At 32.3% G+C, this 24637-nt stretch overlaps 1 protein-coding gene across 2 annotated transcripts; it reads left to right on the forward strand.

Annotated features, from left to right (window-relative positions):
* Positions 1-59: 59 nt before the first annotated feature.
* LOC140048498 (tyrosine-protein kinase Tec-like) lies at positions 60-24601 on the forward strand. 2 transcript variants are annotated; one of them, XM_072093228.1, is made up of 19 exons: positions 60-229; positions 1713-1963; positions 3725-3820; positions 3968-4049; positions 6138-6262; positions 9554-9772; positions 10557-10681; positions 11222-11293; positions 11504-11632; positions 11784-11917; positions 14170-14235; positions 14626-14797; positions 15496-15584; positions 16849-16979; positions 17628-17692; positions 19738-19853; positions 20417-20577; positions 20878-20923; positions 21823-24600. In XM_072093228.1, the coding sequence occupies exons 2-19, from the start codon at positions 1820-1822 to the stop codon at positions 21846-21848; spliced, it is 1998 nt and encodes a 665-aa protein (XP_071949329.1). In that variant the 5' UTR covers positions 60-229; positions 1713-1819; the 3' UTR covers positions 21849-24600. The 2 variants fall into 2 exon arrangements, with proteins under 2 accessions (XP_071949329.1, XP_071949328.1); XM_072093227.1 differs by having other exon boundaries at positions 20878-24601.
* The last annotated feature ends 36 nt before the right edge of the window (positions 24602-24637 follow it).

Raw genomic sequence — 24637 nt, forward strand, 5'->3', positions numbered from 1 at the left:
AATGTGTGTAGTTTCACAACTTAATTTCCTGGTTTTATTTGGTTGGTTGGTGTGCAAAGAATATTTGTGGTCCTAAAGTTTAGGAAAACTTTTTAGTATTTTAAACTTTAAACGTTTCTTAAATATTTAATCCTGAAGTTAAACATTATATTTGATGATCATGTCGGTACGAATCCAAAGACATTTTACGGCTTTAAATATGTAGACTGCTCGTACTAAAAACGGAAAGGTAAGTAGGCTAGCCTAGCTACAAGTACTGTGTGTAGCAGCCGCTTTGCGTACGCCCTCGTATGGATGTTGCCTCTGTCTTTCAACGGAAACGACCACAAGCTTTAATTTTTATTAGGCCTAGGCCTAGAGTAATTAAGGTATAGGAGCGCCTAGGTAGGTATAATAATATGGTTTACTATAGGCCTACTAGAATAGTACTACACTAAAATTTTTCCTTTTTGATACAATATTTGTGTTTAGATTTGTTGGAAAAAAGTTTTAAATTAAACCTACGAAAAGTATAACTGATTTGAAGTGTATCTAGGCCTAGTGTATCCGGCATGGTTGGTTGCCTTTTGGCCATGTTGGGGAGGTAAACAAATCCCTGACCCGTATCGTACAGAAACATATGTTTTGTGCATATATTTGACATCTCCAGTTTACTGGTAATTTTAATTAATTCGCTATGATCTACTGTCGTGTAATGTTTTTAAATGGTCAAATGTGCGGGATTTTTTTTTACTATTGCCATGGTCAACTGTGTGTCCAATTTCATATGGCAACAATTGACCATCGGTTTCATTGCCTCTGCCGTAAAACAACATAATTAAGCAGAATGGTTGGCTTGACCAATAGAAAACAGTGAATTGGAGGCCCAGTTGACCATGATCATTGAAAACAATTTGACACATGGTCAACTGTGCCGATATTCTTCAAACCTAATTATTATCCTATGACACGATAACCGTACTGAAAATATTAATTTATGCAAATAGTCGATAAATAATATGGTGTAAAGGTAGACTGTGCCTTGTTGTTTTCAATCGGCAACATTTTTTAAATGAAATAATATCCGGAAATGCCCTGAAAACGTTATTTTTGTTGTTTTTTTTATCAGTGCAACACTATCTATTATTATAATACCCACATCCTATCCTTAGTTTTATTATATAATCCTTATAAAGTACTATTAGATCATTAGGTAAGGGAATTCTGTTTTTTGTTTCCTCATTGAGTTGTCAGTTTATTGGAGTATATACAAACAACCACTAGGTGTTATAGTAATAAACTGATTTTAATAATTTATACCAATACCTACAAATAATTAAATTTTAAAAGGAATCACTCAAACAGAATCAAAACGATAAAGTAGAACAGCAGAGCTTGCGACCAACACTTGCTCAGTGCAAGTGAATTTGTAAATTAATAACAGTGTTTTCGCTCCACTCCTTTATTAGGCAGTTATATTCAAGAGAATGGAAGCATCAGGAAACAGTTATTACCATGCAGTAGCTTATAGTTTAATTACGGCTAAAAAAATGTCTTTTTACTATTACTAGAAACTCATACTGGCCATGCACACACCCCAAAACATGTGTGGAAAAAGAGAAAACATTTGCTGATAATATTGAGATGCATGTAGACAGTAGTCATCATTAAATGAGCGGCGTTTTTTAAAAGAAATATTTCTTATGTATATTTTTACTTTTTCTTTTATGCAGATGTTTTGGTGATGTCTCAAAACTTTATTCAAATATCGGACAGCATAGCATTAAAAAAACAATCACATTATATTTGTAAAACAATTATTTGATGAAGGCTTTTAAATATGGATGGATCGGATGAGATTTTGTGTGGAGTAATGGTAAAAAGGTCCCAAAATAAACGTGGATTAACGCCAACTAATTTCAAAAAGAGGGTTTTTTCATTGACGCACACTCGTGTGAGTTATTACGACACTACATCAAATGGGGTAAGTAACGAAGCAAATTACCTGAATATTATTTCATTGATGAAATTGAATGTTTTGTTTTTTTTATTTATTTGTTTTATTAAATTTTCCACACACATCAAATATACAGATACAGTTGTATATTCTAATAAAACATAAATTGATTATAAATTAGATTAAAATAAACATGAGTGTGGATGGAGGTCAAATAAGTTAAACAAGGCTGACCCCCATATCAAACATTATATACTGTACATGCATTATTATCTATATATAAATTTACGTAAGGGCAAAATTCGGTAAATCGCGCGTTACTTTTAGAATGTTTACTCGATGGTATATAAAGTTGGTTCGTACTTTCGGTACTGATTTTAACCACCTGATGTAACCCTGTTTACTAATTAAATTGAGTCAGATAATTAGTTATTGACGATTAAAACGAATTTAGGTTCAACGATTTGCCCCAAATAGGGGTGTTTTCCGATCGTAGCATACACTGTCTAATACATGTCCATCGTGAAAAATACCCGCATACAATAATACGAGGATGCTTCGCATTTTCCTATCTCTTCCTACGATAACTGTTTTTAATGGCTGAAAACCGGTTGAACAGCTCGAGTACAGCATCATAATGTTGAAGACAGGCCGATTTTCTTTAAAAAAATACTATTTTGATAGATTTAATATACGTTTATAGAAATGTATTGATTTGCAATGAATGGAACATTCCAAATTATTGCATACCTCCATGGTTTAACACAAGTAGGTAAATTTATAGACCCTTGGAGAATAAACAGAAATAGTATTGTAATGCTATACAATACTGCAAATAGGTATTAACCACTTTTGATCGCCATTTAAATCAAAAGTGTGTTGGTACTGTTAGATATAATATAAACAAATATACTAATAAACGTTATCACTGTGAGTGTGGGTAGCCCCTACTTTTAGATTATAAACACATAATAATATAATACTTTATTACTTTCAGTTGTTTCTCAACGTCTGTATTAATTAATAATTACAAAAATATAAACGTATTAGTGGTCTTTAAATGTACTTTACTATTTCAATCGACCATGAGACAGTGACAGTTTTAATAAAGTATTAAATCGGAAATGTTTTACTCTATTTAGTGGTATATTATGTATAGGCCTATAAAAAAAATATTTCGTTACTGATTGGATAATAAAGATATATAAAGAATAATTTAACAAAATTGGGTTTGTTTAAATGAGTCCAAATAACAAATTTCGACTCATTTTGTGAGTTTCTAGGTGCTAATTTTGGTTGACTACATAAATCATTGTGTCTATTTATTTGTTTCTGTAAGCGACAATGTTTTATAGTCCTGCCGTACGTACATTTGAAATCGCCAGTTTTTTTACGCTGAAATTACTATGTATTCGAGAACCATCTGCGGGCACGACCTAGATGGTATGCGAGCGAAGCGAGCGTACCATCTAGTAATTATAATTATGCTATAAAATATAGTATTTAAGTTTTGCTTACTTACAATGTGCAGATTATTTATGTTATTTCTTTGCCATATTCTGCAGTGGAATGCTGCTGCTAATGATTAGATGCATTATTTACATGTATGTTTAACACTTTGTCTGTCTACTGAGCCCTCTGCGAGAACAGTCCTGTGCTGATAAAGTAGTCAGTATTTAAAGAAGAAAGATTAGTTTTGACTGTTGTTTAGCCCTTCCATTGATATTGTATGTTTTATTGTAAAAGAACGAAATAGACAATATATTTTCTGTTTTTTTTTACCACCAGGTGAGGGCTCAAAAAAAGGGAAGTGTTGACCTAAAAAATGTCAAAGTGATTCAAGAAGTTGATAGAGAGGCTTTCAGTAAACCTCATGGTATCCAGGTAAACATTGTGACAATCACAACTTCTTTTCTTTCTAATTAAGGTTACTTACAGTACCTCTCAATTTAGAGATTCCCTCTGTTGATCAGTACAGCAAAAGTTCAGGTAAAAATTGTTAAGATTCTATAATTTATATTATTTTTACAGATTTGCCATGAAGACTATAAACTTTATTTTTTTGCAAGTTCAGATGATGAACGTAAAGAGTGGGTCATAAAAATACAGGAATGTAAGTAAATAAATACTTTGTAATTGTTACTATAGGACACCTTAAGGCGTCATCTACAAATTATTTCAGACCACAGAGACGCGTCTGAAAACTTGCAACCCATCAGACGCGTCTGTCCAATGCTGAACCTCATTAACGATCTATTATGAATATTCATGAGCTACCCAATCGCGGCGAAGACGCGTCTGTGTGATTAAAACCCGTCTTTGCTGTTTAGTAGGTAAAACAATAGAAAACGCGTCTGAGTGATTAAAACCCGTCTGTATTGCTTGTATGGTGAAACAACATTGGTATCATTTCACAGAACCAACAAATCTGAGACTAGGCCTAGGTTATCCTAATTTGGACGGAAATTCGCTGATGAGACGACATCGGGCCTGTGGACCTCAGCTCATGCAGAGAGAAAGAAAGTCTAGGCTAGCCTAGTTTCGGCGGCCTACACTAGGCCTATAAATTAATTAACGCTCCTACCTTGGGTTAGCGAATTATAAAAACAACGACACCTAGGCCTAGGCTAGGATATGAAAAATAAATATATATTCCATATTAAGATAAAACATGTGAGCAGTTTAGAGCTAGAGAGAGAGTATTATGTTTTATGTCATGTGACACAAAATCCAGGTACACGATCTTAATTACTGTTTTATCGTCGTCAGACGGCAGCCGCCAGAGTATCGCGTTTCATGCCATGTGACCAAAAAAACTAGGTGTGTATTTATTACGGTCTTCTGTCAGCAGTCTTTTTGAGCGACCGACTGAAAACGTTCTGATACTATATTTAGAATGAATTGTTTACGATCTTTTTTTCTCGGCATCGTTCTGGATGGACTGGACGTTCGCTATAATATGTTTATTAGTTGGCCTGTTCGTTGAGGTTCACTTGTGTTGGATCGCGTGTCTCTACGTTTAAATCGTGGGAAATTTATATTTATATTCGCCGTTGAGTAGGTAAACACGCACGAAGGAAACGGTTACGATTAAAAAATATTATATATTTACAACCTGGTCACACCTTCTTACTTCACTAAGAACATCGTAGGGTTGTTTATTTAGGTTACGAACTCCCTACAAAGTTCAGAACGTAGCTCATTGAAAGTTGTTTATTGAGGTTACGAAGCCAAAAAATGGAACCTACGAAGCCAACAACGTAGCCTACGAAGCTACTTCGTAGGTAAAGTTGCAGTATTTTCTTTCTGTACTGTAGGTCAATAGTTTGAGTAATTCCATGTTCCAAAAGTTAACTTTAACGTTTTTGCATGTGGTAAATTCACTCTTTAGCACAAGAAAAATAAAATCGCAAAAATAAAAGGTCGCAAATAAATAGAAACGAAAATTTGCGCTTTACAGTATACTCTGTCGGCGGTAAAAGGGTATACCTGTACTGATTTGTTTGTCTTACTGCCGGTTGTAAATAATAATTTAATATCACGCTCTCAATGAATTCACTTGTATGTAGCGCGTTTAACACCAGTACACAGTATAACAATGTGCAGTCAGCCGTATATAGGGGCGGGGCCATAGTCGAACATGTATATTGGCGTCTAGACGCAGCCAAATCAGACGGGTTTTGAGACGCGTTTTTGGGTAAACAATAGAAAACGCGTCTGGACGCTGATTTGTGGTCTGAAATAATTTGTAGATGACGCCTAATAAGGATGGCCCTTTTCTTTTTACTGAAAGCAAATCATTTTTTATTCTTAAAGATGTATTGTCCCCCAAAAGTAAGATTAATGCATCAGACTTTAAATAGGCCATTTTGCAGTTTTAATAAAGTTATTCACTTCTGTGATCCCCTCCTCTCACCCACAAAAAAAATCACTTATAAAAAGACAAAAGAAACAGTAATAATTAAAAATTTGTTCAGGTAATAAATTTTGTTTCGCTGCAGTTTTTTGAATAACTATTAGGTGACATTAAAATGGCATATTCAACTAAAAATGTCTAGGGGGACAATTTATCTTTAATATAGGTTATTTTGTCAGTGTGTCCTGAAGGAGGTGATTAACTGTAAAATAAAGAAATAATGTATGATTGACATTAGCTACATTTATTAAATTATTTAAAATACCTTTCCGTTTCTTTTCTCAGTGTGTCTAGAAAACCAATGCTTGTTAGATCGTTACCACAGTGGTACCTGGACAAACAAGTGGACATGTTGTGAGCAGACTCATCAAGGAGCACCTGGTTGCAAGAACTCATTTAAACATTATCAGGTATTTATAATCAATTGATGAGTCAAATCAGATAGGTGGTAATCCCCCTGATTCAGGGCTATTTTGTGAACCAGTTTACCGGGGTAACCCCCTATTCTTCTCAAATAATGAACTGGGTTCTTTAAAGTACACACAGGTTATAACTGTGTACACTGGACCTACGGTTTATAGTCCTTATCCGAAAAGACTTGACTCCAGAACTAGGAGCGAGTCGGCCTCGAACCCTTGCCGATGTTGTTGGCTCTTTAGGTACATAACAGCGCCCCTGCCTTAACCGCTCGGCCATTTGATTCGCATTTGAGCCTTAGGGAGTCGTGAGTTACTCCCCTAGGTCAGGATTTAACCCCGAACCATGAGATTTGCAGGCAAGCATGTTAACCACCAAGCTACAGCTCAACTACAGGAGGCTCTCCTTGTCTAGAGTAGCGAATCACATAGCGAATTAAAATCCGAGATCAAATTACACATATGACTTGTGTGCACATGGAAGATCCTTATCCTTTAATTCCTAACAACCACAATATTATTACCTTTTTCTAAACTTATTAAATAATCTTTTTTGCTTCTCCTTTTATTTCTTTAAAATATTTTTTTACCTATATTATTATTTTGCTGTATAATGAATATTTTACTGTAAAACCTTCTACCCAATAACATTTTAATCTCCAATTCAAAAAATACATCCTATCTCTTTATATTTAACACATTTTTGTATACCTATTTTATTATTTTGCTGTAATGAATATTTTACTGTAGAATTTTCTACCCAATACCATTTTAAACTCCCAATTAAAAAAATATCTCTCTTTATATTTAAAACATTTTTGTCTTGTTTTTTGTTTCCTTTTTATAAAACAATATTTGATTTTATTTTATTTTTCAATATCGGCTCATTACAATTACAACAGAAAACATAAAAAAAATAATGAAACAAAAAGCCAGGATTGTCACAAGCGAACCCAATCACTGTTTAAAGACTTTCCTTTAACATAAATAGAATATAATATAAATATAAAATAAATGACGAGAAAAAAATTAATTAATAAAAATCTAAGACATTATGTAAAAAAATACAGCAGGGACCAGGTAAAATCAAAAGAAATAGTGTTGGCGAAGACTAGTCTCGAATTCTCGAAACCTGCCAAGGAGAGCAAGCTCACTTAATTCAGAGGGAAGACCATTCCAAAGTTTACAGAATCTAGGAAACAGTTAAGATTGAAAACAGACAGTTCGAGCAAAGGGTGGCCTGAATAGAAGATCAAATTTGTGACGAGAAATAGGAGAAAAAAAAGAAGAAACATCAAGATCAATAATAGTGTATAAACATTTGACAACAAAGATAATAGTTTGGAAATCAATCCGAGAAGTCAAAGAAGGAAGATGAAGGAGAGCTAATCTTTCGGCGTAAGTAGGACGTTCAAAGTGTTTACCTGGAAAAAAGTATCTTGTAAGAATGCGTTTAGGTTTTTCAAGGAGATTAAGATGGGAAGCCAAATGTGGAAACCACACAGGAGCACCATATTCCAGAATCGGACGACATAAGGATTTGTAAAGCAGAAGAAGAGAATGAGAGTCATTGGTACCAACAGTACGACGGATAAATCCTAAAGTCCTGGAGGCAGAAGAGTGAACAGCTAAAATGTGGTCGTGCCAGGAAAGGGTACTATTAAGGGTAATGCCAAGGTATTTATGGCTGTTAGTTAGAGATAGAGGGATATCATTAAGAGTATAAGGGTAGAGAGTGGGATTTCAAGAGCGAGAAACGTGCATAACTTTACATTTATTGATGTTAAGTGACATTTTATTTACGTTGGACCAAGAAAGAATATTGTCAAGATCAGATTGTAGGATAAGGGAATCGGAGTTAGATTGAATATTCCTGAAGACAACAGTGTCATCAGCATATTGGAGAATATTAGATTGAAGAGTAGAGGGAAGATCCGAAACAAAAATATTAAATAACAGAGGGCCTAGTAGAGATCCCTGTGGAACCCCAGATGTTACTTGGGCCCAATTGGAGGAGGAACCATTAAAAAGCACTCTCTGTGACCGACCAATTAGGTAAGAGGAAATCCAATGAAGTGTAGAGCCACAGAAACCATAGTTGTGAAGTTTTATTTGTACATATTATATAAATATTTACAATGTATCTCCTTATCAATTTTATATTTAAAGGTCAATGGACCATGAGAACAATATTCTTTGAAAAAATAGGTTAAAGATGTATTTTCCCCCAAAAAACATGAAAAATTAAATCAGACTTTTCTTCTTCTCTAAATTCAACCAAAAACCTATTGACTGGCAGCCAATTTGACTATTTTTTGCTTTAAATTACAGTTTTTTCCAGTTAAATACATTTTTTATACGATTCAGTTTTTGTTCCAAGTGAATAACTATTATGTGACCAAAAAAAATGTAAACAAAATATTTTTTCAGGGAGGAGACAATGCATCTTTAATAGTAATAACATTTATTTATCAATAATTATTACCCCATCATCACGATTCATCTATATTTTCTACCCATTTTAACCACCGATGAACAGTGATACACAAAGTAGTTCATTTCCATTTTGTTGGAATTATAAACATTTTCATTGTGATTGGAAATTCCCCTTTCTTTCCCTGTGGATTGGATTAACCCTGTACTGTACAAATAGATTACATTTCCTTCCAAGAATGTGTGAGGAATTTATTTTGACCTCAATGAAGAAATTCTCATGTTACACTTCTATAGTGTCAGGAAAGTGTTTTTTACATAGAATTTAGTGATCTTCACATAGTATATTTGAATCAATAGTTGTTTACTTACTATATAGATATTTAATTATTTACACAAACTAGGAAATAAGAAAAAAATGGAATAATTTATTCCTGAAATTAATGATTATTAATAGTTGGGAAGAGGTTTTTAATTTTAATATTTATATATTCCTAAATTTAGTTTTAAAATATTTTTCTGTTTTCAAACCACGAGTATGCATTATACATGATGCTAACTTGTCACGATTGAGAAGGTGTTTTCACACAGATCGCGAGGAAGTTTATGATTATGCAAACAGAGTAACCAAACAAGCGCATTGCATTATGGGATATGTTTTGATCGAAAACTTTGACTGGAAGTTTGAACCAAAAATGTCTGTATTTCAGTTAAATGATTTTTTTTTCGACTAATTTTTGGTGGAAGTTAATAACTTTTTTTCGAAACCTTTTTTTTTTTATTTTTTTTTTGGGAATTTGTCAAAGGGACAATACATCTTTAAATCTTGAACTTATATCTTTTTTTGGACAGTTTGAACCAGATGTTTCACAACAACGTATCCCACCCAAGAAACCAATACTTCAACCTACCCACCAGTCACCAACTCAGCTATCTCCAATTCAATTGCCAAATCAACGGGCTATTCAACATTCTACACAGACCCCACCCCAGGTTACGCACCAGGCTGCACACCAACCATCAGGACCTGCAGTTGCACCACGCCCAGTACCAAACCCACCCAAACAAAAAGTAAGCATGACAATTTTATATACAGTATTACTAGCGACTATATCTACGTTGAAATCCTAAATATTTTAAATGTCCTATTATTATTATTATTATTATTATTATTATCACATTTATTTACCCAGGGTAGCCCAAACAGTTTAAAAACTGGTTTCCGTTGGGGCCCTGTATTTTACGTTATTTGAGGGTAACGTAGCTGCTCTCATTTTGAACACAGTAAGGTCTTAATTGTACTTAATGCATAGTATCATGCCATTTGGATTTAAAAACACTTACAGAAGTCTCGGTTCTCTCGGTCAATATGCAAATTTGTTCCATATTGTCTGATATCTTATCTTCTATCTTGTAGAGTAAGGTCTGTACAAAGAATTTAAGAATTTAATTCTTTCTTTGATTGTACTTTTTAAAATTGTTATGCAATACAAAATGTATCTCAAACCCTATCTGTTTCACAAAGAAAGTACTGTATCTTATCTCCACCGTTATTAACCTATCTGGGGAAGATAAAGTGCTGAACTTAACCTATGCTACTGTTCTACTGGTAATTTGTTTTGCTGTTGGTGGTGTTTTTTAAATAAAGAACTCTCATTAAGAAACCCAATGATGTAATCCACAACGAATTGACCAATCAGAAGTAATAGTTTGAATAATCCATCGTGTTTGATAGGTCGATTCGCTTAAATCCTTGCTTAATGAATGAATAGTGGTTTAAAAAAAATATCTTCTTGGCACTTTGCTATATGATTAATTTTTCTGTAAACATGTTTTTGGGGTTTTTTTTTCGTAGACTGTTATAGCAAAATTTGACTATGAACCTCTGCAAGATGAAGACATAGCACTAGTGAAGGGAGAAGAATATGTGATATTAGATGATTCAAGGGAATACTGGTGGAAAGCAAAAAATCAGCATGCGTGAGTGTGTCAATTTGTGGTCTAGTGGTGAAGACATTTGCCCTGCAAGCAAGCAGTTCCATGTTCAAATCTCTCCAGATTACATTTTCCTAATTTTTAAAGAACTTTAAAGATTTATGGTTATTAACCCAATACCGTAAATTTGAGATAATTATTCTAAAATTCCTTATATAGCTAGAATAATTTGTATATTTTTTTTGGAAATATTTTCTTATAATTTCCTATAATTTTCTTTTATGGCCAAAAAAAGAAACTCCACACACAATAAGATTTGCAGGCACAGATGTGAAAGACCCTTAAGACTTTATTAATGTTTGTAAACAGAATTTCCACCTTTAAGAAAGTTGTTTTTCAGCAACACTTTCAATTAAATTTCATTTAAAATCTCCATTTATTCTTTCCCTGAACTCAATGGCAGTTTGCTAAATGTAAAGAGAAATAATTAATTGTTGGTACTTGTCAGTTGCTATCGCCAATATTTTTATTGCAAATAAATATATTATTATTGTTATTAACTATAAATATTTTATTGTTCTGTAGACAATGTGGCTTTATTCCAAGTAATTATGTAGAGGAAAAGTCTATATACTCTACTGGTCTAGAAAGATATGAGTATGTATAATATATTTTATATTTATAATTTTTTATTTATAAGTCGTGTTCAAAAGGAAATAAAATATGGGTGATTGCCTAGTATTCTCCAGAAGATGGTTGTACAAAAATGTGATGTGCCCAAATATACCGGTCAATTCAAATATAAATAATATAATAAGCTTTTATGCAAATATCATATTTTATAACATAATTTGGTTCAATTTGTAGTTGGTACAATGGCACGTGGAATCGACAACGAACAGAAATAGAACTGAAATCTGAAAGCAAGGAGGGATGTTTTACAGTTCGTCCATCAAGTACTAAGGAATTATACACACTCTCTGTCTTAACTAAAGGGTCGGTGACATTTTTAGTACAGAATTCACACATTCTTTTTTATTTTTTCCTGTTTTTTTTTATTAAAAAAAAAACAAACAAATTCACACATTCAGAAGAAAACTGTTTTTTGGCTTATGTCTGATTCTTTGATTTTTATTAATTTTTTTAGAATTGGCAATGGAGAAGATGCTGTTAGACATTACCATGTAAAGCGCAATAAACAAAATAAGTATTATATATCTGATAAACATTGCTTTCTCACAATGGAGGAACTTGTAGAGTACCATAAACACAACGCAGGAGGTAAGAATTATTAAGATATGAAGCCTATTAATTCATGTGCTTTAATCTTAATTGTTCAGCATTGTTAAATAGAAAAGAATTAAAAAAATAACATTGAGTAGGCCTACACAGATGCATCAATATTTTCAAGTACCGCAATATCGATAGAGGAATCGGTAAATCAATATCAGAAGGCCTTTGTTAAATTTGTATAACTAGATGGTACGCTCGCTTCGCTCGCGTACCATCTAGGTCGTGCCTACAGATGGTTCTCGAATACATAATAATTTCAGCGTTAAAAAACTGGCGATTTCAAATGTACGTACCGCAGGACAATAATACATAAATAGACACTGTGATTTATGTACTCAACTAAAATTAGCACACTGGGAATTACTTCCGAAAGAGAAACTTGTCACAAAATGAGACCAATGGTTTAAGTCAAATTTAAACAAACTTAATTTGTGCTTTGTATGTAACATTAGGGTTGAGGGATGGGGAAGAGGATGGGTGCAAAGAGGAACAATTTTTAAATATATTCTTTATTCATTTAGTAACGAAATATTAATTGAACTTATTCAACCTTATGTTCCTAAGCGGTCTCTGAGATCTAGATCTGAGTCTCTTCTTGCCCATATATTAATGCATCCTTCCATCCACTAAGTTTTATGGAAATCGTTCATTTTCTTCGACATCCGTTTCTCTATGGAATGCGTTGCCTATTGAAATCCGTCAGGCTACTTCCACCAGTGCAGTGTCTTCAAATCTCTCCTCAAAACCCACCTTTTTAATTTGTAATTCTCTAAATTTTTTCTGTCTTTGTAAAGTGCATTGAGGCTTTCAGCATAATGCGATATATCAAGTACCAGTTATTATTATTATTATTATTGTTTTCGTGTTTTACACACAATATACCACTAAACACAGTAAAACATTGCGATGTAATACTTTGTTTGTTGTCACCGTCCTAGTCGATTGAAATAGTACAGTACATGTAACGATACATCACTACGACGTGTATATGTTTATATGTGCCTTGAGCACTCTTGAGTGGTATGTGCGCTATAAAAATCCTATTATTATTATTATTATATAATGTAAAACAATTTGTGAAAACCACCTCTATTCGGGGAAAATCATAAATTCGATTTAATCGTCAATAAATATTAAATTATCTAACTCAACTTAATTAGTAGGCCTAATGGTTTTCAATTGTTTCTTAGAGCCAATTCATACTTAAGTTGGTTCCTACCCTACCCACCAAAGTTGTTCTGCGTTTAGGGCATGTGATGTACCGTAGGCCTATCCTCTACTGGTTTTACAACGCTACTCATGCCAGTGAGGGAAGGGTGAATTAACTGCAATAATAACGATTTGTACATAATATATATAATAATACGGCGAGTGAAAACGCTAGCTCATTATCTGTTTTAAAAAAATGTATATCCAACCTCTGCAGCACAGATTGAAAAAAAAAATGGATCGAATTTCTGTTATGAGTATACAGTACTTGCCTTTACGACGCCTGAGGGAATAGACACTTGTGGAACAGAGATTGGAATGTTCCATTCATCGCAAATCAATACATTTGTATAAACGTATATTAAATCTATCAAAATAGTATTTTTTTAAGAAAATCGGCCTGTCTTCAACATTATGATGCTGTACTCGAGCTGTTCAACCGGTTTTCAGCCATTAAAAACAATTATCGTAGGAGGAGATAGGAAAATGCGAAGCATCCTCGTATTATCGTCTGCGGGTATTTTTCAAGACGGATATCCATTAGACAGTGTATACCACGATCGAAAAACACCCCTATTTGGGGCAAATCGTTGAACCTAAATTCGTTTTAATCGTCAATAACTAATTATCGAACTCAATTTAATTAGTAAACAGGGTTACATCAGGCGGTTAAAATCATTACCGAAAGTACGAACCAACTTTATAAACCATCGAGTAAACATTCTAGAAATAACGCGCGATTTACCTAATTTTGCCCTTACGTAAATTTATATATAGATAAGTAGTTTTTACATGTGTACAGAACATGATACAATATCATATTGCACATAATAAATATGGTCCGTCAAGAAGAACAACAAATAATAGCAAATAGTAAATAACAAAAAGTTATACAAATATTATATATTATACAATTATACAAATACATATGCGCCAACATTGTGAAAGATATTTGTGAAGGAACAAGGACGTGTAATATTATCATGCGAGGAAAACACATAAGGCTATAATCTTGTGTTTTTTTCCCCCAGGTTTAGTAACAAGATTGCGAAATCCACCTGGATATATACCTCCAACAACAGCTGGTCTCGGATCAGGTAAGTTTTGATAAATTGAAATAGTACATCTTTAAATATAATAAATATATACTTGTTTAATTCACCAAGGTAACAATTCTGACATTTTAGTTGGTCATTTGACCCTAGTGACCCTATTCACCAATTGAGTGAAATATGTCTTTTTTATTTCCCTTAATTTATTTTCCTTAGCTTTGTGAATAGTGAAAGCATGCATGGTCTTTAGCTCTGTCCACACTATCAAAACTAGTTTGACAAAAAAGGTGTGATGTGCCCAGATTTGGTAGTGATATACCCAAATATGGTAGTGATATGACATCATCATGTCCATATATGGGCACATCAATTTTTGTTGACACATCAATTTTTGATCGTGTAGACAGAGCTTAACAATTCTTGTTATTTTTTTAGATAAATGGGAGATCAACCCGGCTGAGTTGACTTTGCTACGGGAGCTCGGAAGTGGTCAGTTTGGCGTAGTACGTCTCGGGAAGTTAAAAAATGGAAAATTTGTTGCTGTTAAAACGATGAAGGAAGGGAGCATGTCTGAGGATGAATTCATTGAAGAGGCACAGGTTATGAAGTAAGACAATTTGGATGACATTTAGGTTCCTCTTCACCATACGCATCCAACAGCGAGCACAAACTGGATAAACTATTTTATAATTTATCGTGCTTATAAACTAAGTCTCATAGTCTCATTCGAGGCTTAGGGAGTGCAGTTGAAAGAGTTGTGAATTATAACCCTGGCACTAGTTCAGTATTGAACCCTGGACCTTGGGATTGGAAGGCAAGTGTGTTAACCACCAAGCTATAGCTCTACCACATTTAGGTTCCTCTTCACCTGGCTCACCCTCAGCAGAGGTTGAGAGGGAAGTTGGTAAAATGGAGTAATTTTGTAATACAATAGGACTCCTCAACTGCTGCATACATACATTTTTATTGATTATTCCGTCCTACGGTTTATCTACAGCGCATACAGATAGTATTGTTTATTCATACTCTACTTTGGAATTTACTTTGTAACATATTTTTAGGCGCCAATTAAGTTTTTACCAGTAAAGTTAATCAAATTTAAATTCAAAACAAACCCTCAAAGTTAGTAAAGTCCATTTATTTGTCAGTCACTTAAGTGTTTTTGTAAATAGGCCAACTTTCTATTTACATTGACTTACTTCCTTATCTAGCATGATACAGTATGCTAATAGCAAGGTCAATACACCTTGTTGTGTTTGTTTTTTTGTTTTTGGAAAATACAATTTATTACACTCCTTATTTCAGAGAATTACAACATGAAAATCTTGTGCAATTATACGGTGTTTCTAGTAGAACAAGGCCATTGAGGATCATCACAGAATATATACCAAAAGGTAGGCACACTTGTTGATTTGACCTACGACCTATGACATCATTAATCGTTAATTTATTTTGCACATGGGTGACAACCTTAAATTCTGTATCTCAAAATTTCAATATATTTTCGGTGCATGATCGCAAAATCTATATATAAATTAGGGCATAGGCGAGCACAATGGAAAAACTTTGGGACAAATCTCCGCCTTGGTTACCTACCTTAAATATCTCAGATGTACCGCGAAACGTAGATTTGATAACATTAGTTTCCACTATTATGATATTGTTCCATATATTTCTATTTTAGTATTGAAAATTGATTTTAGTGCGGTGACAATGATGTAATGCATAATTTATCGAGGTATCAAAACTTACTGAACTGAACTGTGTCTGCCGTGTTTCTAATTTTTCAATAAAACTATAATATATTAAACAGTTCGAAACATAATATACTATGAAGTCAACATCATCATTTGTAGTCATATTCTTTGAAGGTTTGCATGGTGAAATCAAATGTTGATATAAAGTTTGTGGTACACCATGTATATATAGTTCTGACAAGAATATTTGATTTTCTTGACGTTTCAATCCATATACTTTGATCGTCCTCAGGAGTGAGAATGCAGAAAGTTCCCAGTTTCCTTAATAATAATTTGTACCTATTAATTTATTTATCATTGTGTAAAAAATGAAATGTGGCAAGTCTGTGTATAAGTATGTGAGAAATGTGTTGTGTTAAAGATGTATTGTCCCTTGAAACACAAAAAATGAAAAAAAAAAATATTCTAAATTTAAATTGGCCATATCCAAGTAATATTAAAGTTATTCACTTTAAGTCGAAAATTCGAGGCAAAAACAACAAGTTTACGTAAATTAACAGGTAAATTAATTTGATTACATTTCGTTTGGAAAATCGTCACGAGCGAAAGTAAACAAAGATTTCAAACCACGAGTATGCATTATGCATGATGCTAATTAGGATTGTTTACAACTCATCGCGGTTGAGAAGGTGTTTTCACACAGATCGCGAGGAAGTTTTATGAGATATGTTTTGATCGAAAACTTTGACTGGAAGTCAAAGTTATTTTTTGGACAAAAAAACGTCCGTATTTCGGTTAAATTATTTTTTTTTCAACTAATTTTTGGTGAAAGTTAATAACTATTATACTTCAAAATGACCCACTTTTTTTTTAATATAAAAAAAAAATTTTTTTGTAATTAGTCAAAGGGACAATGCATCATTTTAAGAAATTAAAATTATAATTTTGTTTTATTGTGCAGGCTGTTTGCTCTTTTACTTACGGCGCCACCAAGAGTTATTAGATAAAAGTAGTTTGTTAGTGTTCATGTGCCATCAAGTGTCAGCAGCAATGAAGTATTTAGAATCAAAGAAGTTTATCCATAGAGATCTTGTGAGTATTGAGCCCAAATATGGTAGTGATATGCTTAAATATGGTAGTGGTATGACATCATCATGTACATATATGGGCACACCCCCTTTTTTTAATATAAAGTTTGATAATGTAGACAGAGCTTTACATATACAGTAGATATACTGTATTCCATAATTTCATTAAAAAAATATTGGTTTAAGCTTGGTTCCCACTAGGATGCAACCCAAGAATGTCAGCCGCAATGCAAGCGAATTCACCAATCAAAAGCGATGTATTATTCGAAATGCTTGTGATTGGTCAATTCACTTGCATTGTGTCTTACGTGCTTTTGTTGCATCCTAGTGGAAACCAAGCTTTAGATGCTCGTCTACCAATCCCAACTCCACTCCCAAACACTTGTTTATGTCTTTGTATATGTAAAGCATCTCTTGTGTATATTTTTGTCCTGTAAACAGGATTTCCATCATTAAGAATAATTAACTTACTGTTATCATGGGCAATTTCCCTAAATACAGTACATTAAAAAAAACAGACAAAACATTAATATCTATAAGATCTTGGCATGTGCATTTTATTTCTGCTAACATTCATTAGCTACCATCAATGTAAAATTATATTTAATCATTACTGTTCAAATAATATTTCGGTAAATTTATTCAACTTTAGGCCGCAAGAAATTGTTTGGTTGGTGACCGGAACATTGTAAAAGTAGCTGATTTTGGTTTAACAAGGTACTGTTGTTGACACTTTTGTTGAAAATTCTAAAATAATCACTAGACATGTAACTCGTCACTTTGACGAGTTTGGTTATCCGCCGCGCAAGTGGTGCAACATTAACATTAAGGGGATAGGTTGAGGACAAAAGGAAGTGTTCACGTTGGCATTATGACCTGAACTGAAGAATATGATATGTTGTTATTGCTGAATTTTATTATTTAAATTCATATATAGTATATACACAGTATAATCTGTATCCATATCACATACAGTGTAGACTAGGTGAAATTACGGGACCCGCTATTTATTGCAATTTTTAACATGTTGACGGTTTTAAAATGAAACGCGAAGGTAGCAATTCCGAAAGGAAATTATCTCAGCAACAACGTATTAGCGTGTAGAAGAAATTTGAATACGTGAAATATTGATGCGCGCTCTTTTAAATGTAATGAATTATGACGCAAAAGATGAAAATACGACCTTTTTTATTTAACTGGCCATATGATGACGTCACAACATCCGATTGGCAACATTTTTACATAATTTCGTATCTACAATCCAATAGCTTCCAGAAAAAATTTTAATCGTGATTATCACATTTTATTCTTACGAGCTATAACAGATTAAAATTTACTGTAAAGATGAAATTAATGCCACACGTGATTTAAATTTTTAGGCATGATGACGTCAAAAAAATTAAAATATTTTTAACTCATGCGAAAGATACTTGATTGACCTAGACAAAATCAAAATCGGGGTGAAAATGGAAAACGGATAAGTGGAGATGCGCTCTATTCAATGTGATGAGCTATGACGAAAGATACAAAAATCCTAAATTTTATATTCGCGTGGCCATACGATGATGTCACAATGTCCGGTTAGCCATATTAATACCTGATCCGATATCTACAACTCATCTACTTCCAGAAATGCCATCCACAAAAAGTTGACCGTCTAGTTTAGAAATTACGACTGTTTAAAAAAAGGCATATTTTAAACGAATTTTTTAACCTTTTCATAAAAAACGCGCGCAAATTGTCCAATTCGACGTGCTCGTATGACGTATCTTTAAGTCGAAATTGTTTAAAATTTGGTAAAATTACTAGAAAAGGCTGGAAAAATATAAATCACGCGAAAAAAGTACGTTTTCAATACGTAAAAATGTGCGCACGCGTGGGAATTTTTGACATGCTTAAAACGACATGAAACGCGTAGAAAGTTGATTATAAATTAATTTTGCGCATTTTTAAATTTTAAATGCGCGTGCGCGCGTAACTTTGTGTAAAACACGTAATTTTTTGTCAACAGAAAGTTAGCGCATGATATAAATTAAACTTTTGCAAAGTTTCAAGTTGAAATGTTATTTGGTTGTCGAGCTATGTTAAATACGAAAAAATCGTTAAATCGCGCGTAAGTCACGTTGCGCAATTGTAAACGTCATGAAAAGCTTCGCTTGACGACGTTACGTAAATGTCAATATGTTAAGATAGTTACCGAAATGTTATGGTTGCGAGTTTTAGAGAAAAGCGTTACACAAAAATCATACAGAATGATTTCGTACAATCACAAGAGGTTATCCTGCAACTTCGTTGCGGATAACCAATTAGGATATCATATATTATTTATTGATTGATTATTATAATTGTTACTATAAATAAGGTGAAAAACTAACTATTATCATCCCAGATTATGTTACCCACTTCTGGATGTAACTCTCCTCAAGCATTTTTCATTTACTCTTCCCTCAAGGATAACACTAATTATTGGGAGCAGGCTGGCTTCCCCCTCCCCAGACATTTTCTCCCAGTATTTTTTATGGCCCTAGCAGGCCTACTGTTTAAATATTTAAAACTTGCACCGCATCCTTAGTTTTTCCATGCTTTTCTACATATTTACAGAAGAGAACTCCAAAGTAATTAATAATTTATTAACTTAATATTTATTACTAGATAGATATCCCTACTTCACAGTGTTTCCATGATTTTTCACACATTAGGAACATATTACTAATTAACACGTTAATTAATATTAAAATAATGATTAATTTATTATTTAAAAGGTATGTTTTAGATGATGACTATACAAGTTCAGGTACAAAATTCCCAATTAAATGGACGCCGCCTGAAGTGCTTCACTATACTAGATTCAGTAGCAAGTCAGACGTGTGGTCTTTTGGTAAGTAAACTACCTACCTGATCCCCAGTTAGCGGTGATGGTGTATGCCCATACTCCTGTTTGGGTGCTAGCTTGGTGTTTTGTCTTTTTGTTCTCTTCATTTTGTTTTCCACTCTTTCTCTTTATTGTCGAGTGCATAGAGACATCGTTTATTTGCGCTATATAAATCTATCTATTATTATTATTATTACCTACCTTGTGTACCTTGTCATCTGCCAACTGGCAGGTCCATGACAGTCTTCTTTCTCCGTACTTCTATGTTTAGTGCTTTTAGCTATGTATTGTAATATTTGTTAATCTATCAAGCATAGCTATCCTTTTCCTACCTCTTCTTCTTTTACCTTCATATCTTCACAATTTTCAGTAATCCCCCCTTCCCTAGTAAACTAGACATAAGATCAAAAGACTGTTACAAGTTCCTATCTGGGCAAGGCGAGCTCAGTGTCCTGTTGTTAGATTGCCTTGCATAGACTGATCAAACAAAAACAGTATATCTTCGCATATCCTGATTGCAAAAGGGGAATTAACAATTCAAAGAAACTCTTTTTTATCATAATTTATAGGTATTCTTATGTGGGAAGTCTTCTCGGGTGGCAAGATGCCGTATCCAACGATGACGAACGTTGAAGTTGTCGATCAAGTAACGCGCCATCACTACCGAATGGAACAGCCAGAAAGTTGTCCGCCAGATGTTTACCGACTGATGAGAAGATGTTGGGAAAATGTAAGTAGTCGTCGTGAGGAGGTCTGTGACAAAAATATAATGTTATTCTAATAAATATATTATGATAATAATTTTCGTTGATAGAAACAATACTTCGACAAAATTGATGTCGAGCGAGTCTACACAATTAAATAATTATTATCTTCATAAATTGTTACCAAAAAAAGTAAAGCCTAGATAAGATGAAATTTTGGTTTGGTTGGTTGAACCACATACATTTTTTTTAGCTTTACCATAAAATTGGTTTACCAGAATGAGTTTGGGATTATGTGTACTGAAAACCTTTTTTTTTTTTTTCAGAAACCTGAAGACCGTCCCCCTTTCTCTCAAATACATCGAACGTTAGGTAATAGTATGAGCTACACCGATGATTTTTAAGAACACTATTGATTCAGGAAAATCACGCGGTTTTTTGTTGTTTGTAGGGATATATGAACCAAACAGTACTGAATTGTATGCCGATTTTCGATAAAACTACAAGCATCACATGATCAAATCAAGGTTTATTTATCAAAAAAGAAAAAAACATTTTTTTTATATCTTGCATTAAATGCATTGTTTTTAAGTTCATTCAATTTCTAAACATTTTTTTTTTCAATCATTTCAATTTAAAGTAACTTTTTTTTATTGTAACTGTAAAGTATGTAAATATAAATCTGCACTTAAATTTTTAACAATATTTTTATTTTGTTTTTATTTTGCGAAACTAACTTAAAGGCATGAAATGTTTCTAATCTAACATTTCGTACCTTTTACATAATGTCGGCAAATCTGCAACTTTTCAGCAAATCTTCATTTCTAAAATCTTATACAGTTGAATTCCTTTTTGTTTGCAATTGTGTTTCTTCCCCACGCCTTTGATAATGTTCGGCTTGGTGCGTTATATTATTATTTGGGTTTTTGTTTTTATAGTTTTATTTTTAAAAAGTTTTATACTAGACAATTGCGGAAATGCTGGAATCACAATATTCACAGTTTTGTGGTTTACACATTTAAAAAAAATTATATTAAAAAAAAAAATATTTTTCTGTAAAATATATTTTTCTGTAAAATATATTTTTCTGTAAAATATATTTTTCTGTAAAATCTAAGTTGCTGGTTGCACCCTAAAACTTAATTGGAAATGCTGATTTGTTAAGGCTGTGCTTTAAAAACTATAGAGTGCAGTATTAATTTATGTTCTCTTATGGGGAATTTTTATTTTTTTATTGTAACTTAACTAATTTGCATATTTCCTTTTTACAGATCAAGATAAAGATTCTTTACAATAATTATTTAAGGTATTAATATTACTTTTAGTTTTTAATTTTTGTTTTGTGGATACTAATTTATGTGCGTTTGATATTCATTGTTAATTTTATTTCTTCATTTTCATTTTTCTTTTGTTTTTTTTTTAAGTTGTTCTAACTTTTCTAATGCTTCAGTTTAGCCATTGCATGCATATTAATACCATAGCTTCCGCTAATTTAGATTTAAGTAATTAAAATCTGACATTTATTATTTGAATCCTCGACGTATTTATAATAATAATATGTTTGATTAAATAATTCAAAATTGTTTCTATATTCATATCTTATCTCTTATTCTCCCAATTACAAACACTTTATAGTACCATGTTGAATTAATGTTTTATCACAACAAATTTTAAAAAGCAAATTGAACTGACTTTTTTTGTCACCATTCGTTACTGTAATCTAGTTGTAAGTTTAAAACTAATTGTTAATGCTAAGTCAACTCTCTGAATCTTGGGCTGGCGTAATATGTCTGGTTTTCTGGAAAGGGTGGTATTCTAAATTTGTGTTTTAATGATAAAAAAGAATTTAAGCTGAGCTTTTTGGATAAAAAGAAAAGTCTGGTTTTAGGATTTTTCAGAGGCTTGGTATTGATAGAGTTGACTGTGTTAAGGAACAATCAATTCATTTATCTGTATGCACCTCATACTACAGACATGAAAAAGGGAAAAATTTTAGAAAAAGCTTTAACTAGATGAATCAAAATGTAAAAAATATTGAACACTAAAATTAGCAATGTTTACTGAGCAATTATAAACAGTAATACAGTAAAATATAAATAAATATCAAATAAGTAATAAAAATTAATTTTAGAACTGGAATTACAATTACATGCAAAATTACCTAATTACAATTAGAATAATATTCAACATACAATACACATATGGCGTAAATGAGCCGAGACAATTTAAACATTAAACAGTTTAGTTTTTTTGAGGATCGGTCCCTATTATGTTATATATTGTTCTGTTTTTACAATACAATAGCAAATTAAACTCATAATTTTAGAGAATATATGTATAACTATTAGGCAAATAAGTTTTAAAACTGTAAGGATTCCATCAGAAAAAAATTAAACAAACATCAAATCCAAAAAACTAAATTATATACGTAGAAGCCATATTTGAAAATATTTGGTTTATTTATTTTGTCTACTTGCTTGTGTCCTATCATATATTAGATTTGCAGTGTACAAACAGTCAACTCTCCCAATATCGGACTTCCACTTCTGGAAAAAGAAAGTCTAATTTCAATTTAATAGTTTTAAGTAGTGGGAAAGAATTTGGAAATTTTTTATCTAAGGAAAAATCTTGTTTCAGTTTAAGGAAGTTTCGTATTGAAAGAGTTAGCTTTTGCTAATTCTTATAATACCCTTTTCACATCTGCAAAATGTAACAACTTGTAACAAGTTGTTAGCAGGTTTACCTAGTGTGAATACAGTTTTGAGGAAAATCTCCCATGAGAAAACACACAGTTGAGAGGCCTGTTTTTGTTTCGAGATGTTCTGAGATTTTACTGCGCACGCATGTTTTGCCCTGGTATTTAACTGACCTATCACAGTAATCAAATAGCGCGCAACTAAGCATTCCTTCCGAGATTTCTCAGGGTTCACATATGCGTGTATGAAAACATGTACTTAATCAAGAGATCAAACCTGGTTACAAGTTATGCAGATGTGAAAAGGGTATTAGTTGAACTAAATGATTCCACAAAAATAAACTTAAATGTGAATGTTTTTAGTGCATGGAAATTTGGCCAGGAGATGGTGGGGAATATAAGCAAAATAAAGTAATGTGGCAAATTATTGTAGATTAATTTCATAATTACAAATCAGGCAATGTCATATAAATATATGAATATAATGATCGCATATTAATAATCGGGAACATTGTCATAATTCCTTCCTGATCTTTAATATGGTGTTTGTAGTGCGCTTGGAAAATCGGCATAAAGATGGCGGGGAAAATAATCAATCAATCAATCAATCAATCAAAGTAACATTTATTATTTATTATAAGAGGGGCAACATTCCTAAAAAGCAAAATATAACACTATATAAATATATAAATATAGATTAATTTTAATAATTACAATTCAGGCAAAATATTATACATATTTAAATGAAATGATAACATACACGGTGATTGATATATTCTGAAAATAAATGATAAATTATAAAGTATATAAAGTCAGGACCATTTTCTTTAATTCCATTTCTTAGAAAGTTTATACAAAATATCCTTTTGTCGGATTTAAAAATATACGTAGACTACGCAAGTTAGAAATATATATTACATCAGAGTAGTTAGTGTAGTAGTAGTTCACGCTGTATTGTTTAATTACTTTTTTTTCTTCAATTTTATATACCTTATTTAATATAGTACACTATACAAGTAAATACTTATACTATGTTATTTAAACATAATCAGTGCATGTATTGGTTATTTCTATGTTTCATAAATAGTTTACGAGAATTTTTATCATTAAAAATGATTATTTTTATCATTTAGAAATGACATTTTTATAACAAAGAAGTTTATTGTTAATAAAACTTATTTTAGAGTAAAAAAAAACGAAGAAAAAACACTAATACTATATTTTTACATTTGTATATTTTGTTTTATAAGATAAAAGTTAATTATAAAATTGGTGGGGATTATATATGCAAGTGAATACATTTTTCTATTTTGCAACCATTACATATTGTATTTTTGTTTTTGTAAGTAATGATAATGTTAGTGTTTATAATACATGTATTTTGGATGTAC

This window comes from Antedon mediterranea, chromosome 5 (assembly GCF_964355755.1).
Source record: "Antedon mediterranea chromosome 5, ecAntMedi1.1, whole genome shotgun sequence".
NCBI classification, from domain to species: domain Eukaryota; kingdom Metazoa; phylum Echinodermata; class Crinoidea; order Comatulida; family Antedonidae; genus Antedon; species Antedon mediterranea.